This window comes from Anarhichas minor, unplaced genomic scaffold, assembly GCF_050575085.1.
Source record: "Anarhichas minor isolate MPS153535 unplaced genomic scaffold, ASM5057508v1 ptg000045l, whole genome shotgun sequence".
In the NCBI taxonomy this organism is placed as follows: Eukaryota; Metazoa; Chordata; class Actinopteri; order Perciformes; family Anarhichadidae; genus Anarhichas; species Anarhichas minor.
In genome coordinates, this window is record NW_027466491.1 from 4496186 (window position 1) to 4516220 (window position 20035).

Consider the following 20035-nt stretch of genomic DNA (forward strand, 5'->3'; position numbering starts at 1 on the left):
GTGTGTGTGTGAGAGACACCTCTTGTAATTACAATAGCAGGCAAATGCACAGCATGCCGGTGAAAATCCCACACTCTTGTCGTTTGGTTCTAAACTGCGAGCGCTGCTGCAGTGCACAGTATTTAGTTTGATCCCTGTCCAACGTTACTGCACTGTGTTGAATCTGTATCATGGCAACTGATCAGCTGCATGTTTGCTAGCTGATCAGCACACTGACTGACGGACTTGCATCTTTTTATAAAGGCTCCCAGTGCCAATGCTGCTTTATGTGCAATAGAATTTACAAAAACAAATAATGATCTGTTTGTTTTGTTCAAATGATTTGTGTTCTCGATTTTTGTTCCGACTGATGGAAGAAACAAGTGTTTCGAAATGTAGTCATTTATGCTGCTTACTGTGTGGTTTGCATTTATGTCTTCATCAAATTATGTGCGAATAATTGCACAAAAGTCATTTTTTAATAATAACTCAATTGATGATAGGACATATCTTTGATGTTGTCACAGAACAATGTAGGCCTTCATTTTCCTTTAAAAGGTGTAATAGCACCGTTAGCACACTTAACAGGTACTATAGTTTTGCACAAATGGATCTATGTCACTGGTTACAGCTGCATGCAAACACACTTTAAGTGAATTCTTATTCTCTTTGTACAAAATCAAGCTGAACTGTTTTTATCAACGTGAAATTAAGTGATCTGATAAGGAGTTTATTTATATAAGCACATCTGAATCTTTTTTTTTTTCAAATTGAAAAAACTGAGCTTCATACTGATAAGCCTCCTTAAATGAATCGAATCCTATCCCTGTGTTGTGAGTTATTAGTATGCAGTGTTCTGAGCATTTGTCCATCAAAGCATTCAGGGAATTAACTGGAACGTTGTATCAAACAAGTTCTGTTTTATCACTACCGTGTTTCTCGGAAAACTCATAGAAGGCGCTTTCTCTGAGTGAATGATCACATGCAGGAAGATTAATAAAGCTTTAGAGCAAATAAAATAGTCAGTTTGTGTGCTCACACTATTCTGCTATATGATGTACTACCTTTGCTTTTATATAAGTCTTTCATCATTAGTTTCAATACTCTTTTTTTTCTAGTTTTCTGTCCACCCGTTGTGTGTTCTCAGCAGTTCCTCTGTGTGTGTGTGTGTGTGTGTGTGTGTGCTGCAGGTTTACAGGTAGTGTTGAACTCCATAATCAAAGCCATGGTTCCTCTGCTCCATATCGCCCTGCTGGTCCTCTTCGTCATCATCATCTATGCCATCATTGGCCTGGAGCTCTTCATGGGCAAGATGCACAAGACCTGCTCTCACGAGCACACAGGTACACACACACACACACACACACACTCACACTCACACACATGCGCGTCGAGAGAATATCTAGACTAGTGCGCACCGACGCACATGTGCAAATACTTACATGCATGATCAAACACATACACTCGCACACCGCTATCTCAATGCTCAGGTAGTATTTGAAGCATGCTTCAGTAAGCATATATTCTCACCTCAACTCCAGAGATGGACACACAGGTGAATACGATGCCAAACAGACCTTTTCACCAGGAAAAGCGCTGCATACATCTTTGACAGTAAGACATCACCTGTCAGCCGACAGAGCAGAGAGAAAATAGAGCTTAATCAGTTTATACGATAACCCCCATTCATTATTTAAACCATCATTTATGTTTCTGAGTGTGAATAATTTGGGCAGTAATTGAAACAGCAGCTGCCATAAATGATTGAAACAATTTCCAGTAAAGGGCCCTAGGTATAAATGGACTTAAGTGTTGTTATGGGGATGTTATAGGTCTCATGAGAGGCATTAGCTTTGCACAGGCTAAGTGCTGGTGGGATACTCTGTTATCCTATGCATCACCCTCGAGAGCTTATTTTGTATAATTAACAAAACACCTTTTCACAGAGATTTTTTTATGGCTGCTCTGTTTGGTTAAAGTTCGACGTGTCCTTTGTTTAACCTTTTTTTAGATGTAGAATTATCTCTCGATGTACTAGTAGAATCTAGTAGAATGTAGTAGAATCGCAAAGTGAGGGTTGATTTATACTCATTCCTGAAGTAGGAGTCCGAGTCATTTTCTCGATAGGTAGTGTAACGTGACTTACTGTTGGACCACGTCTAAAGACTGGATGGGCGTTAAACTCCCACGCTGGAATCATCAGTACAGATATGAAGGATACACTATAACAGTTTTTGTCTTCCTCTTCTCTATGTGTCACAGGCACCATCGCAGAGGAAAAGCCGGCACCGTGCGCTCCTGAGGGAGCTTACGGTCGACACTGTAAACACAATGGAACAGAGTGCCAAGTGGGATGGGAGGGCCCAAACGACGGCATCACCAACTTTGACAACTTTGCCTTTGCCATGTTGACGGTGTTCCAGTGTATAACCATGGAGGGCTGGACGGACGTGCTGTACTGGGTGAGCCGGACACCACAACAGTGTCTGTTTGTGTGTGTGTGTGTGTGTGTGTGTGTGTGTGGAGTGAAAGCCATACTGCTTAGTGTGCGTAGCTAGTTACTCTAGTATATCTGTAACATCAGTGCCACATGAGTGCTTTTGAAAAAGGAATATAAAGCAATAACACAAACACTTCTCTCAGAAAGGCAGGTATGAACACACAGATTGTTCTAAGGGAGAGACAGATTGTGTGTGTGTGTGTGTGTGTGTGTGTGTGTGTGTGTGTGTGTGTGTGTGTGTGTGTGTGTGTGTGTGTGTGTTAGCTCATATCTCGAGCTGAATCGATGCAGACAATACACTGTGTAATTGAAGGCACTGATTAATTTGGAACATGTGTAGAATCCTGATGCTTGATCCTAGTGTCAAGTGAAAACGCACACACACACACTCACACGTACAGCCAACAAGGCTTATGAACACACAATAACTATCCCTTCCTGAGTAAATGGCCAGCAGCCCTGTCCAGCTAAATATACCAATTGATTAGTCCGTGCTGTTAATCAATGTTAGGGAAGGTTCGATCAAACTCCCACGTGTGCCTTCCTGAGAAAGCATTTGATTTAGACCTCTGGACGGAGGTTTGGCTTTACACACAGATCATATTGTTGATTTCCCCCGATGAAGTCATGAAGCCCCACCTTAAATTACATCAACATGTACCTGTGTGATTTCTCAAACATTAACCAGAGTTGTCCTGTGATGTCCTCTAAACGTCTTAAGGATCACAAAAGTAATGGAATTAACAGTTGGCCTGGTAAAGAAGTTTGCTGAAAGGTTGATTGTTTTTAGCTGACCTATTCTCAGTTTTGTGACATGTAACTGTCAGAATTGGCCAATTTTGTGCGTGTGTGAGTTTGGGATTTTACTATACATACAAGCAGATATGCGTGTGCGTGTGTGTGCGAGTGTTTGTCTCTGAGTGTATGTATACACATGGAGCAGATAGCTTACTAGCTCTTCACCCCTCCTGCAACCATGCTGTCTGCTGCAACCTTCTGCACACTCACACACACACACACACACAAAACATCACAACTGTTAAATTGTACAATTCACTTGTTGTGAGAGCGCTTGTATATCCAGCTGTCTTTATAATGAATGGGACCTATTTGTTTGGAGTATCAATTATTATGGAAAACATTTAGACAACACCAAGCCTTTCATTAAGTTTGGGACAGACATTTACATAGATTTAATTTTCTCACATTTTCGGGGGAAAATAGATTAATGACATCCAACATCTGCTGCTGTTTGTAGCAATGAACTTTCTGTCTCTCTCCTCTGCTTATCTCCCTTGGTGTCCAACATGTCTCCATGTTAAAGTGACAGTAATTGAAGGAGCTGGAAAACATTTGCTTCTAACTTTTTTCTTATCGTCCTATTGTTTACGTGCAAATTAATAATCTGACTTATCTTGAACAAAAACCTGGATACTGAACTGCTCAGACCTCACCTTGTCCACACTATTCCCCATATCAGTCCTAATAACGGTCATACTCACACAACACATCCCTAATACAATATCCAGAAGAGTGTGTGGCATATTTCCCTGCAACCGAATGTCCTGAAACAGCTCATCTTCATTGATTTCACTTGTATTTTCTTAGTTCGTAGAGTCACAGCATCTGCATATTTCTCGTAAAGGCCCTTCCACCTTAACAAGAAAAGCTTTCTTACATGTTCTCGTATTTACATTTCTTATCTATTGGCAGAAATAGAATGTAATATTATTAATTGTTTTCTTTTATGTATAATAACCTCAGTTGGTTGCAATACTTACACACAGTACACACTGCCCCTTTAAGGGATCGTGTAACTTTGTAAAACAACACACACTTTGAAAAAGAGCTAAGAAATGTCATTGAGCTACAAAAGCAGTTAAGTGTTGTTTCATGTATTCATCGAGTACCCGTTCTCCAACAAGCAGACGAAAGGCTTTACACACACACTTAATCGTACGATACTGCCACTCTTGCTTGGCCAGGTCTTTCTACTGCTCTTGTTTAATATGCACTGCTCTTTTCTGTTTCCGGCCTGTCATCTCTTCCCTCTATAACACTCTTTCTGTCCTTGACCTCCACTGCCCCCCTTTATTCTCTCGATGTCAATCTTATCAAACCACTTTTCTTCTTCCTTCACCATTGTCCTCATTCCTCTCTTCCTCCCATCCCGTCTTTATCTGTCCTCTATCGTCCTCCCCACCAACCCTCTCCCTGTTAATCCCTCTCTTCTCTCCGTCTCCTTCTCTCCCATGTCTCTTGTCTCTCTCAGATGCAGGATGCTATGGGCTATGAGCTGCCATGGGTCTATTTTGTCTCTCTCGTCATCTTCGGCTCCTTTTTCGTTCTCAATCTCGTTCTGGGGGTGTTGAGCGGGTAAGAGGTTGTGCTGTTGTCATGTGTGTACAGATGTTTGTCTGTGTGTTGTTTGTGATGTGGCTGTACTGTACATAGTGTTTTTAGATGTGATAAATGACCATGCAACAAGACTCCCTGGACCAGACATCTAGAATGCAACTTATGGTTGATTTTTAGGGAGTATAGTGGTACACAGAATAAATAAGAGGAGGGGGATACCAGCAGCCTTAGTCCACCAGTAAAAGTAGAGCTATACGTCTTCGTCGTCTACAGATGAGGAGACATGAACTTGGCGATCACTGAACTGAGCAGAAGTCTCCCGCTCTCTCTCCTTTCTGTTCCACTGAATCAATCCTTTTTCACAAGCCTGAGAGAAACACACGAACGCACACATGCATCCACGCTGAAGAAGCATCCGTTATGTTCATGTCAGTTGAACCTCAAGGGACCACATGCCGTCACAACCTGTCTGTGATGGACAGGTGGACACACGAATACACAAGTCATCCAGACTGGCTGGACTCTCTTCTTTTGTTTAATTACACAAATAAGCAGCTTTCTCGTGTTTGTCCGTCTTTCTCATCGTCAAGTTCGGAGTGTATACATGTTTCTAGGTTTACATACGTGTTTGTCTCACGTGCAGATTAGCATGCATCTGCGTACATTGTTTGCGTATGTGCAGTGTGTGCATATTTGTGTAGAGGCACGTGATGCGTGTGATTTCTGTGTGTTTGTTTGTTTGTTTTTTTCAATAAATGCTGCTCCAGCAGGCAATCTAGGTGGTGCTTTACCCCGCTCTGCCAAGTCACGCTGTTTTAGTACAAGCACCACCCGGCCTGTAGGGACACACTGGGGTATTAATAATTCACCCCTCAGGTCAGCCGTGGAGGTGGAAACCTAAAAAAAAAAAACTTGCACAACAGGGAAAATACAAGAGGCAAAAAAAGGACAGAGTGAAGTCTGAAAGAAACATGGCATTAAAGATGGAAATTATAGGATGGAAGGCTGCACTGAATAGGGAATATCATTTTTTGTAAGTGTTCATAAAAGCATTACACTTACCAGACAAAAATCATAGATTATCAGAGTTTTAAAATAATGTATGATCACTACAATGACAATAATAGTAATAATAAGTTACACCTGCAACCATCAAACTAAGACTTAACTCTTCTGGCTTTTTATTATTAATGAGAGAGAGTATCATTGTTTTGAGGACAGTACTGATGTCCAATCCGTGGGAGTCTTGCTGCGCGGTCTGTTAAAGATGCTACCTAAAATGTCTTCTCTCCACAGTGAAACGAGCTGCTTTGAGTGGAACTGAAGTCAATCAAACTGTTTTTAAACTTGCAACCTTCAATTCCAAGTTACACACATTTGGTCAGATACGTTGCCATGTGGTCCGATAAGTGACTCTGACTAATACCATGAATGCACCGTAATCTCAGCAGGGATCTTGCAGAAGCAAAGGACTCCATCTGTTGAGAACTTTCACGAAGGATCTAACCCCTTCCCTCTTCCCCTCCTCCCTTCTCTCCTAACATTCCTTACTGCTCCTTCCTACCTGTCCACTCAACCGATGTCCTCCACTTGCCTTCCTTTCCCTTCCTCCGATCTTTACTTTCCATCCACCTTCCACCTTCCTTCCCTCCATCCTTCCTGTCTCCTCTCCTTGGTCCCACTCCTCCATGCCTCCATCTCTCCACCTAGGTGAATGATGCAGTAGGGTACAAGTGGCCCTGGGTGTATTTTGTCACCTTAATCATCATCGGATCCTTCTTTGTGCTAAACTTGGTTCTGGGGGTATTGAGCGGGTAAGGGCAAGGTTAAAGGTCACTTGAGACTAACTTCTCTCTTTCTCCTTTATGCCTTCATTCTTAGAGAGCTTTGCTGTTTGTTTTTGTCTACTTTCTGCTTCTGATAGTAGATTGTGTTTAAGTTTAGCAAGTGTGTACAAATCATGGACAGGGATGTGTTTAAATATTACTGGTAGAGGTACAGTTTGAGGAGTAATACCAGCACATGTGGCTCGAGGAAAATTGCAACCTGGCGGTGACAATCAAGTTGTGGATTCACAGATCTGAACTAATTTAACTGCACATACATTGTAAGTAGTTATCATTATCGCTGACTGTAGTGAAATCGTACTTCAGCATCTGGCTCTAGGACACTTCAACAGGACATAATTGATGTTTGCCATTGAGACCTTTTATATATTCCCTCTCAAAGTGGTTATATCAAAGAAGTCACACTCTTCACAACGCTACAGTGTTGCCTCCATAGAATAGCACTCTTACTATCATAAAGTGCTTAGGTCTCTGTGCTGCTGGGATGGCAGAAAACACTGTCGTCTCAATTTAAAGCAAGGAGAACCGTAAGCCAGCCGCATAAACTCAGGCTCCCAGTAAACACAGCCTAATATTACCAAATGAAAGCTGTGCTTGTGAGCACTGTAAAGATATTGACAAATGCTCTGCAGCTTGCAGTCGGCTATCAGTTTCTGGGAACACATTCAAAAGTTAGGCTTGACCTTGTCTTAAAGGTATAGATTTTTGAAGTGCGGTTGTATGAGGTGCTTATCCACAGTCAGTGTGGTACACACACAGTAGGTGGCGGTCGGTTCGCCCCTAGTTTAGAGTAACAGATGGAGTACCAGCACGGGAGCAATTCTACTGCTGTGGACCGGGGTAGCAGCAAAAGGTCTTTTAGTCACCTTACTTTACCTACTTTAAAAGCTGAAGCTCTCTTCAAAATGTTGGTGTTTTATTTAAAAGGATTCATTTGGATTCACCAAAGCGGGGGCGTGCCGACTGCCTTCTACTGTACACAATATAGACTAGATAAGCACTTCATCCAACCCCACTTCAAACAAATCCAAACTATCCTTTTAATGCTTATCATTATTATTGGCAACATCCATTAAAAATATACCTTTGCAGTTAATTACAATTTTGAATATTTGTTGTATAAGAAATCACAACTAATGCGTGAAAACTTTCATGTCGGTTTATCCTCAACTTGTTTTGATGGTTTCTTCACAGGCCTCAGGTCATGAGGATCTTGGGTAGGGAACAGGTTTAGGGGAGTGAAGTGTCTCACCCCTGACTGACTGACCCGAATCTGACTCTTGAAACCCACAGTGATGTGACAGCAGCATTGTGGGGAAAATAATAGAGGTCTATCTGGTCCAAACAGCTTGGGGGGGTTTGGCTGTCTGACTCTTTGTTTGACTTCTGAATAATGATGCTGTCAGCACACTACACGGCCTGACCTTTTACCAACTGCTTCCTCCATGGAGTGTGTGTGGGTCTCAGATTGACACACTAACTAATGGCTAAGCAGGAAGAAGGCGAGCGACGGGCGTTGAGACGGAAACATCGGGTGTGACCATGTTTGTCTGGACTTGAATGTAATCTGTAAATAAAAAGAATGGGGCTAGAGAGAAAGAGAAGGGGTGGAAGAGAAAGAGGAACAGAAAGTGAGGTGGAAATAGGAGAATCCAATGGACAGAAAAATGAGATGATGAGAATGGGAAAATTGAGAGTGATTCCTCTGAGTTTTGCAGTCACACACACACATAGATTACACACTGGCACACACAAACACGGATCAATAAGGATTGGGTCTCCTGCTAATGTTCTGACAAGCGAGGCAGTAGCAGTTTGTCCTAATGCTCATTGATCTGTCTTGTGTGAGTGTTTGTCAGCTGTCTGTAGGGGTGATCTTTACCATCATTCCTCTAAATTTCACACACACACACACACACACACACACACAAACAATCCATGAACAGTCTCTCTCTTGTATTCTGTCCCAGACTATAGACGGACTGTGAAAATCAATGAAATTGGCACACGGCGATCTATAGAGTTTTCTTATGGATCCTGGTCTTGCTCTCCTGGGAGTTGGATTAAAATCGATGTAATAGTTGCATAATATCTGAATGAGAATATCAGATGAACCTTCGGATGAGTCTGAAAGTTCCATTGCTGCAAAAAGTCTCAATTAACTGGACGCTGTTATTTGAAAGTATGAAGTTGCCAAGAGCAGGGGACTCTACTGACCACTGATATCCTTATTCAAAATATCCACCGCAGGGAGGCTCCAAGTTTACTTGTCAATAGACTGCAAATGGTCCCAAAGCCTCCCAGCTCCTCTCAGCTCTCATCCTAATGAATTATTTGGCTCCAACCTGACTTTAACCTTCCCCAAGTGCAGCGTTAAATCAACTGTCCCTTAATTCTTTCTTTTGTGCTGACACCTGGAAGTAATTTCACCGGGTTTCATCATAATGTTTCAATATTTCACACTCTCCTAACGTTGATTTTAGTTGTCTTAAATCATTTTTGCTTCAGTTCCCTTTGTCCATATCACCTCCAAAATGCTGAGAAACTTGAAAAAGCTGGCATCACACTGTATTAATAAGAATAAAGTAAAAAAATAATAAAGCGCTCTATAATAAGTGACTATAGAGTGTTCTACATTTACACACATTGCAAAGTATATGAGAAGACAGCTCAGGCACAAAATAAAGCTCTCGCTTTAACTGCATATCTTCATTCATTCTGTGGCCAAAGCGTCTGGGTGGCGACAGAAAGAGTGCGATGGCAGACAAAAGGTGAGGAGCTCAGTGATGCAGGGCGACCTCGGTGCAGAGCCACTTCTCCTCCAATTTGACCAGAGCAAGCTGAGGTGGTACAGCTGGTGAGGGATGCCCTCACCCTCCCTCCCTCGGGGGTTGTACCAAGCACATTGCAGCTGGCAGGAGAGCCGGCGGTGGGACAGTAGAAACTACAACTCCCAGCAGGCTCGGGAGCACCTGAGGCGCTGTTGCCCCCTGGGACAGCAACAATTAGATGACTAATCCGCATGAATTACAAAATAATCTGGACTAAATCACCTTCGGTCTATATATTATAGGCTAAAACACCATATAATGTAATTATTACTATGGTAAGAGTGTATGACAGGTCCTCGAGCTGAAAGTTTACCAGCAGCTAACTCTTAACCATTAAAGTTGTGACGTGGTCAGTCAGTAGGGGTGTCTCAATTCACTTTCCCACCAGTGCATCAGGCTTAATGATTATTATACAGCTACATCAATTCCAATCGATGTAGAACCAATTGCAGATTAGTGAATCTAATCAACAATAGTAAGGGTTAAACAGTGTATTAGAGAGTTTATCAAATCCAATAATTGCCATTGCAGCTCATTTCACATTGTGTGTTGATATGACGGCTTATTGTGCGTCATGGTTTATTGAAGTTACCATGTTAACCAACACATAAACAGAACTGTATGTATCTGTTGGCCACATTTGATAGATTGAGATGTGAATCCGGCTCCAATGTGCTTTCATCTGTATTTGCATACTAACACCTTTTTTCTCCTTGGCAGAGCTTCTCTCTCTTCACTTTACATTTGCTTTCTTTTTCTCTCTTTAGCAGGTTTTCCCTCCTTCCTGTCCTGAAGCACTGTACAATGTTCTATGTTGTATTGTCACATGATTAGTTTTGCTGCTCTTCAGTTTAGATTTTCAGATTATTTTTCCCCCTCTCTGTTTCTGGTTTCTCTCCCTCCCCCCCTCCCCCTCCTCCCCATGGTCTACCTTCCATCCCTCCATCCTGCTCCCTTCCTCCCAGAGAGTTTTCCAAGGAGAGAGAGAAGGCCAAGGCACGTGGTGACTTCCAGAAACTCAGAGAAAAACAGCAACTGGAGGAGGACCTCAAGGTAGGCTGTTCTCTGTTCCTGAGGCCCCTTCTGAAAGAGGCTGTTCTTCACCACTAAGATTCACTGTATATTACTGCCAAAAAAGGTGATTGACATTTAAGATGAATGTCAAAGAGAAGTCAAAAACACCTCCAGTTTAAGGCAGCAAGCATAGAAAGCAGAGCAGAGAGACTGAAGTTACATGTTTTACAAAAGAGGAAATCAAAGAGATAAGTATACGATTTTAAATAAGTAAGATGTTGTAGTTGCACCTACTGTATGTTCTTACATCATCTAAAGGTGTTTGGTACACGAAAATCAAGAAACGTAAACAATGCTGAAACCTTTCAATCATAAAATTCCCAATTTATGTCAGATGACTGCAGTTTTGTTGATAAGAAGACTGCTTTCAATACTGCTGACCAATCAGTATTTTCTCTGTGTGTGTGAATACAGGGCTATTTAGACTGGATCACTCAGGCTGAAGACATTGACCCAGAGAATGAAGAGGAGGGCATGGACGATGATAAACCTAGAAACCGTGAGTACAGTGTGTGTGCGCGCGTGTGATTTGTGAATTGTTGTTTGGTGGTATTGGCAGTTTTGGGTTGAGTAAGACTTTGTGTGAGACAGCACGGCTGGATTGATCCTGTTTACATACAGAATGTTTGCGTTAAATCTAAGGTTTGGTCTCCATCACATGGTAGTGGTTCATAGTCAGAGTGACTGACAGACTGAGAAGATGTTAATATTCTCTGCTTGCTTTGGCTGAGAACCCTCCTGAGGTTTAAAACCTGTTTAGATATTAGTGGAATGTGTCAGACTGCAGCTAATAGCCTCTGGGCACACACTCACATACACACACATACACACACTGTAGGTATGCACCCTTAGGACTGTGTGTGCTTGTGCTCTGACAGAAATGTATACACACAAATGAACACCTCGTCTCTCTCCACAACACCTCCAGAGAGAGGCAGCCACAAATCGGTACATGTCTCCTCAGGACTGAGCTACATTTCCTGGGGAGGGAAGGTATAACTCTGGCCTCTTTGGACCTGGAGGTTTAGTCTTAGAGAAGATAGATAGAACTCCAGATAGGGATGGTGAGGAAGAGAGGCAGGGATTTGACAAAATACTTCAACGCACTATTATTTACTGTTTAGTATGTACAGTATGTACTGTGAACTATTTTGTCAGTGCTTGGAGCTCAGCTTCCTCACATTGATGATGAACGAATGATGAGGACTAAAGATGCAGAGCTGTGGCTCATACTGAGAAACACTAATGACTGCCAAGGGAAGAGGAAAGAAATAATAAATGATGATCTAATCTGTCAGTGAAGCTCGAGGAATTACCACGACCCTATTTACATGAAAATAAGGCACGGTACCCCTGTGGCTAATCTAAAACGAATCTCCTTGTTATCACCTGTTATCGCTGCCCCGGGCCAATCAGTGGCAAAAACACAGCAGCAGTGGCTTGCATATGTTAACAAACAAACAAATACAGAATGTGGCCCCCCAATTGGGCCAATTTTGTGAAATGTCACATCACAATATTTAGATGCTTCTTTTCTTGATTTCGTACTGTATCACTTAAATGATGTGCAATGTTCAGACAAGCCCGAGTTAGTTGTCGGGGAAAACAAGACAGACTGTGTGAGTGCTTGATCCAGTCTAGTCTAATATAAGTCTATACTTAAAACGTATACAATAAAACAGATTTGCTTCAGAAAAAAACTATTTACCTTTAAAGAGTCAAGCTGTGGATATCAGTCAGGTGCAAGATTCAGTCCATTACTTTTATTAAATGATATAACTGCGGCCAAAATGATTGATGTATGATCAGAAGTTCTCCATCAGAGAGATCAATCATCCCCCTCGTTTGTGTAGGTGGGAAATCATGTCACTGGCCAACTCAACTCAGCCATATTGTTCTGTCTCCCTCTCTCCTCGATGGATGGATTCTCCTCTGGGAAGATGAATGAGGGCAGTTTGTCCCTGCTGCACCAGACATTTTGCATAGACCGCACACACACACACACACACACACACGCACACACACGCATGTCCTAAGAATGGACAGGACACTTAGAGAATAGAAGAAAGGATAGGAGAGAGACAGATGGAAGGGAAAATAGATGCAGAGGGATAAAAGAGGGATAGAAATATATAGAGAGAAGGTGTGTGTGTGTGACAGGGAGAGTATCTGGGACAGAGAACATCTTGAACAAGTCATACTAATGACCACACACACATACAGAGACCACACACACCCTTGTCTATCTATAATCCCATCTTTACATGAACAGCTACAGGGGAATCACATTGATGTATGAAGGGAATAGTGTGTTCATAGAGGTATACAGATATTTATAGTATGTGTGTGGTTGTTATTCGTGCGAGTAGTAGATGTCTTTCACCATATTGATTTTTTTTTTTTGTGTGTGTGTGTGGGGGGGGGGGGGGAGGTGATCAGAGAACACCTCACAACTCCCCAAGAGAGCCAGAAGGATGTGAAGTCTTCACTAAGTTATAAAACATATTTCAATGAACACCACTTGCATAAGTAAAGCTTATACGATGCTTGAAGTGATCAGTGATTGGTTAATTGATATGGATAACTGTATGATTATCTGTATGACTGTGTCTTTGCATATATGCTGGTGTTCTAGATGTTTGCTAGATTTCAGGCTTCACATGCGGTTTTATTTCTGCTACTGTCTTAATTGACTCACTTAAAAGAATATCGCTGGTACTCTCGCTTTGACAATCGTATGCGAATCACTGGAAAAATGTGCAGAACCCAACAATAGACCTCCAGTATATGGAGGAGCACGCTGACGGCTGTACAGGCTCACGACGACGCAAACAGTGTGAGAGGAAGGGGTGAAGTGGACTGAAAACAATAGCTTTTGTGTTTGCCAAGCGCACGGACAAAAGGATGGACGAATGTATTGTTATGTGTAGTGCTCAGTGAAAACAACCCAACAACCTGCTGTTGAATGTTCACTTCCTCCACTCTCTAGACTATGAATCCTCCCAATGAATTAATCCTGCTCTGTACCTTCTTTTTACCGAAGAGAATGAGAAGGTTTTAGTTCAAACACGATGGAAAAGTCTGGCAATGAAACGGAGACTGAAAGTCTAAATGGTACAAGAGAGAAACAGGCAGTCATGTCTTCTTGCCAGTTATGCTGGTAATACATCTGGAATTACAGTAATAGCTCGAGTCATGCACTGAGGTGTGACTGTAAAGAGAGAATGTCATTTTTGCCGAAGCAATCATGTTTCTTTGCAACAGGTTGTGTATGTCAGCAGCGCCGGAACGAGCGCACGTGATTATTTGTGCTCGAATACACCGTTTGTGTGCATTTCCACGTTAGTGCCGTCTGTGAGTGCCTATTTGTGTGTATCCATGCGTGTGTGTGTGTGTGTGTCTGTGTTGCTGAGCCGTGCTCTCTATCCCCAGGTAAGAGCCAGCGTTTTCAGTCCCTGCGTGGAGCCGTGAAGAAAAATGCGGCTTTCCTTCGTAAGGCGTGTGCGTCTGTCTGCATGGTCCAACACTAGTTAAAGATTTACTGGAAACGTGATTTCTAGACATGCAAGCGAACTGCACCTCCTCTCCTCTCTCCCTGTCCTCTCCCCCTCTCCTCTCCTCCTGCTTTGTAGGAAGCACCTTATTTCCAGTGGCTGCCTCTCAACACTGTAAAGTAGTTTGTTCTTATTGTCTTCCTGAACTCTTCTGTACACCTTCCTCTGAACAATAATCTCCAGGCCATATACACATTAATATTAATGTTGTGTGTCAGCTTGACCGTGTTTCACGCTGTTTAAACTGTGTGTAATCTAAAAGACGAGAACCGTCAGTACAGTGGATAAGGACAGGAGGAGAAAACATCCTTTCTGTATTGAGATGCAGCCACACTTTTTCCTTAATAGGTTCGTAGGAAAGGAAACCGTTCGCATCTGCCTGACTTTTCTGAAAAAAAACCCCAAGAGGACAATGTCATCACAGAAAACAATTAAAGTGCGGTTTACACACTGCACATGACAACTAAAAACATTCATAATATTTGTGATGTCACAGTCCTCTCTTTGTTGTTTCAGATTCCTTTCCCTAAAAATCCCCCTGCACTGTTGCTAGCCACGCTAGCTCTGATAATAAAAGATAACAGAGAAATAGCGGGGGGGAAATTGAATTTTAGCCTTTTTTATAAGTTTCTCCCAGCACTTGTCATATTGTTGAGTAGACATGTAAGAGACTTCTTTTTACTGACATCAGTGTTGAGTGCTTACATGCTATTTATAATCCATAATGACAATTGCCTAGTGAGCAAAAAAGAGAGACTAAAATTCAAAATACCACAGTATTGTATTACATTTCAACTGCATGAAAACCTCATGTTCTGAATACTTTGTCTAGGATTTGAACTGTGAATTCACAGTCACTGTAGGGCAGTTTGGTACTGGAACATTTGGAATGCTTGAAATATCTGTAAATGGCCAATGGAGATGATGGCATGGACAATATCTGACTTATGCCCTTTTTGAGTATGTTGACACGAACACACACACACATGTTTTTTCCCAAGACTATTGTACTGAATACTTTTGTCATCATTCAGTTCAGTACATTATGGTGTTTGGTTATTTTCAGTGCTGTTATTTAATATTTGAACTCATTCACACATGCCAACATTGCTAAGAATGAATGAATCCCTCGGTTGAGTTGGAAAAAGTGTGACCCTTGCCTGTCTTCCTCATTCCCTCCCTCCTTCCATGTCTCTCCCTCTCATGCTGCTCGTTCCTTCCTTCACTTGTCCGTGTCTCAAGTCTTTTGGGTTTACTCTAACAATAGGTTTTTAAACTAGTTCAGAGCTCCATTGAGGAGAAGGCACTAGGCTGGTTTTATATTTGAAAAGGCTTTAGCCTCGGGAGAGACCGGAGGGCCCCGAGTGCTTTTAACTAAGTAGCGTAGCAGCAGGTGTTATGTGTCGAGGTTGAGGAACATACAGCGTGTTCGCAGCAGAGGCCTTAATGTTCAGGGAGACCATCCTGATCTCTGCAGCACAGACTTCATCCATCACCAAGCATGTGGCAAGGCACACTGTTCACTCACTGTAGCTTACTTTGATGTATTATGTGAGCTAAGTGCTTACAAACCCGCTCTTTAAATAAAACACAGCAACAACAAAAAACAGATATAAATATACATGTACAGGTTCTTAAACCTATGAATGCTGCAAATGTTATTTACTCATATGTAGCTGTGCTTTATTGTCATTGTCAAAACCTTTTTTCCTTGTTTTTATTAGGACACTCAGGACTTGAGTATGATGATTGTCTTGATGACTGCCGCCAGCTTTCTTTTCTTTGCTTAACTTTATTGCCTATTTGTTTGGCACTGCGTAATTCACTCATCTTTATTCATGGTCATATTATTCTTTTTTTATGTGGAACTTAATCTTATTCGAAAATCTGCATGGAGCACCATTAATATTCTCATTAGGAATGCAGAAGGGCCAATGTCAGGGCGGGAAATTGTTATTGGAAAGCGATTTATAATACTGGAGCTGAGATAATAAAGCACAGTTACAAGATGAGCTCTGTATTTTTGAGTTACTAAAATCAAGATTGTGATTTTCCGTTTTTTTTAAAATGCCCTCTCATCTTAAGTGCCCATCATGTCCCTTGGTTTCATGCTAAGAGTCGTTCTGCAAGAGTAGGTTTTGCTTTATTTAACGCTAGATATTTTACTTTAATACCAGATGCATTGAGATTCATATCAGTGTCTGACTCAGGTACCCAGAGGGTGTTACAATAAGTGTTTGAGGTGACAGTGAAAGAGCTGCGGCTCATTCCCGCAGGCAGCCAAAGACTGACAGAAGCAATAAAAAGCAATGTATCACTTCATATCAGTCTCTCAACCAGCCATCCCCACATTCATCCCATTTTTGTTCCTCTCCTTCCATCCATACCTCCCTCGATGCTCCCGTCACCCCCTCCCCTACTCAACGTTCTCCCTCTTTTTCCTCTTTAACACTTTTCCATCCTTAACAGCCCATTTATGTTACTCCTGTCCTTCCTCAACAGCCGTCTCTGCCTCCACCTTCCCAGCATCCTTCCGTCTTTACCCACCACTACAATTAAAATAATGACAAAGCGACACATTTGCAGTCTCCTTGTGGCTTTATAAACAAAGACAGATTGGGCTCTGTGAGCTTCCTGTTTATACAACTGCAAAAAAAGATTAAGTTAATTAACTAATTTTCAGATGTTTGCGTTGACATAAATCCCGCCAAAGCTCTCACAGCGTGGTTAAAGTTTAGAAGCCTGAATAAAATGCATTACAGTTCTTTTTTTTTTTTTTTTTAACTTGGCTGCAATTAAGCTCAAACATCCCCCGCAAGGTTTGCAGACCAAAGACCAAAATCTCCAGCATGTTTTTTCTTTCAATCTCCTTGAGCTATGAAATCACAAAAGGGTTTTGTTCAGATTTAGTTCACCCGGAATTAAGCTAGCCTTCAGCTTAGAAGTGAAAGTCCTTCCTAATAGCTGTTGCAGGGCTTGTGTCCCAGCACGCCTAACCGGTAAATATTGCTGGTATGGAAACTAAGCGTGTAATTAGTTTAGGCAATCAGTGCAGATATACTGTATAGATTTATAAAAGATTACTTTTTAGTCTTATAGAAATCAGATGAGTTGATTAACAGTGTTTGACCCAGAATCGAGTGCAGCCCTCAGTATCTACCTGTAAAAGTCTTGATGTACTTTGTAGCTTTTAACTGTGTGTGTGTGTGTGTGTGTGTGTGTGTGTGTGTGTGTGTGTGTGTGTGTGTGTGTGTGTGTGTGTGTGTGTGTGTGTGTACTAAGTCATTTATAAAGTTGACGGACATTTCGGGGTCCACAATGATTTCAGCTCAAGGTTTACAGCATTACAGTAAAAAAACGGAGCGAGATTGATTGTACAGCCCTTTTGACCTGGCCTGTTAATTCAGCGTTGTCTCTCTCTCTCTCTCTCTTTTTCTGTCTTTCGTTCTATATCTGTCACCTCTTTTTCTCGGGCTCCTTTCCGTCCCTCAGTGAGCATGCCAGCGAGTGAGAATGAATCAGTCAACACAGACAACGCCCCCGGGGGAGACGTGGAGGGGGAGACCTGCTGTACCCGGCTAGCGTAAGTACCTCACCCTCTCTCATACACACCTCTCCTCATCCTTCTATCGCTCAGCTATCTCTCTCTCTCACTCGGTCATCTTCTGTCAATCTCAAGGATGAACTCTATCAAGCATCTTTCCTGTGTTAGCGCTTGAACGTTTGCCGTGGTACAAGTGACTCTGCCTTTCAGTGATCTCACAAAGCCAGACCTCTGTCTCGTCAAGCTCACTGGTTAGAGGAGAGCAGAGCGACGGTGGGTTGTCATCATACTCTAAACGGAAAAACTTGACAGGGAGAACCATAACCATGGTGGATCTGAGGAGGCAGCTAAACCGAGTTGCTGTTTCCGGAGGTCTTTTTCTTTTTCACAGCTAATGAAATTACTCCTTTCCCCCAAAAAAATCTGTGACCTTGATGAAACGGAGGTCGGGCTAAGAGGAATTAATCCCACACTAAACCGCCGTGCCTTATTCTTTTTTCTAGTACACTACAACTTAACAACACCATTGCAGTCAGACGTTGGTTCTAGTTGCTAGGTCTTTTTTTTTCATTGCTGAAAATTTGAATGTTTTTAATCTTGCTTTTGGGCACATTTTTTATATTAAAATATGAATATGTCATACAAAAAAAGTATATTTTCACAAAGTATGAAATACAGGTTTATAGTTTGTACAGTACGCTGTGTATTTTTAAGTTTTTCCAGTTGGATTATGAAAAGGTTTCATACATCAAAGCGTCACAGAATTTTAACTTTTCTTGTAAAGTACTCGTCGCAGAATATGTCTGAGACGTTCTTTGACTGAAGGCATTATGTACATTCATGAACAGAAGAAGAAATGAGAGAAGACGTCAAAGTATCTGTTGATTCATGTGGTACAAAGAAAGTTTGACCTTCGTTTGGACTACACAAAACGTAGAGAAGCAGAAGATCTCTCGTGTCTCATCTAATCCATGTATTTTCTCCTTTTCTTCTCTCCGTCTGTTTCTGCTCTTTCTCTCTCTCCTTTGTGTGTTTGTTAGTAAAGTGCTTTCCTCCTCCCCTGTGGGAGCTCACGAACAGCTGACTCACTTGCACCTGCTCCCCCCCCCCCCTCTCCTTTCATTTTTTACATTATTCAAACAAGTGCATCGCTTTCTTTCTTTAGACAGAAGGCCGCGCAGGAGCCGTGACCCCAGCGGGCCCACTTCAGCACACACGAGCAAACACACCTACATACAGAACGGTGCATCGCGGTGCACGCAGCAGAATAGAGTAGAACTGAATAGAGACAGTTACTGTGAAATCAAGAATGCTGTTGACCAGAGACACAGTAGAGCCAGTGGGTACACTTCGACGGCACACTGTTGTTCATCTGTACTCTTGCTGTCCATCTGTTACTTTTGTCTTTGTTATGTTGTTTGCGTTTATTTGTCCCATCAGACCAAGACAACTCCAAACATAAAAAAGACAAATAGAAGCTATAGTGAAACCAGCAAATTAGTAATTTGTGTCATTCATTTAAAGCGTATGTTGCGCCATGTTGTAAATCGTTTTGTCTATAAAATGAAGAATAGTGAAAAATTATAATTTCCCAGAAGCTTATTCGACATCTTCAAATGTTTTTTTTGTCCAATCAACATTCCAAACCCCAAAAATATGCATTAATAATGATAATGTAGGTCTACACTCAGCATCGATCTCCTTTTCTATGAACCACAATAGAGCTTCAGAGTTTGCACCTGCAATAGTCTGACTTAAATAAGTTGCTTTCACAGACCGTCCTAAACCGAACGAATAGTGAACCTTGCCAAGAAATACGAGCCCTCATCCTTCCTCTGCGAGACTGCAACAAGTCTGTCTCGGGGCATGTGCTCACACTATTAGGAGATAAATCTGGAGACTTTCAGTGTGTGTCAGTTCTTCTCCACATTGCTATGGAGACAGACCTCGGGTTAGGAGCTACTTCGACGCCCGCTGATCTCCATAATCGAGACGGACACATAGAGAGAAGAGACGCGTGTGCTGTCAGCCTCCATATCCATCCAGTCAGTCATTCTATTCTATCGTCGAGTCAGTCAGTGAGTCATTTCATTGCTTCAGTCAGTCAGCGGGTCATCTGCTTTTACAAACATCGGTGCACAGTTGCTCACAACAAGTCCCTTAATTAAAGCTCATTACAGTATGTGATAGTACTGAGTTCTCTTTTGATTCATTGAACAACCTTTGGCTGAGAGAAGAGCGTCGGCCTATAATGTTGCCCCGTGGTCAGATCAGGTTACTCAAACATTACAGCAGATATGTGTCAAATTTCCACGGTGGGAATTTCTGTCCTGTTCTCTTCTCTCTTC

The 20035-nt window shown here is 42.0% G+C and overlaps 1 protein-coding gene across 1 annotated transcript in view; it reads left to right on the top strand.

Annotated features, from left to right (window-relative positions):
• cacna1c (calcium channel, voltage-dependent, L type, alpha 1C subunit) overlaps positions 1–20035 on the top strand; it is a 149910-nt gene that overhangs the window by 92279 nt on the left and 37596 nt on the right. Inside the window, exons 6-11 of the mRNA XM_076111439.1 lie at positions 1170–1322; positions 2242–2441; positions 6548–6651; positions 10481–10568; positions 11004–11088; positions 17636–17726. Coding sequence (XP_075967554.1) covers positions 1170–1322; positions 2242–2441; positions 6548–6651; positions 10481–10568; positions 11004–11088; positions 17636–17726 — 721 coding nt within the window. The remainder of the gene's footprint in view (positions 1–1169; positions 1323–2241; positions 2442–6547; positions 6652–10480; positions 10569–11003; positions 11089–17635; positions 17727–20035) is intronic.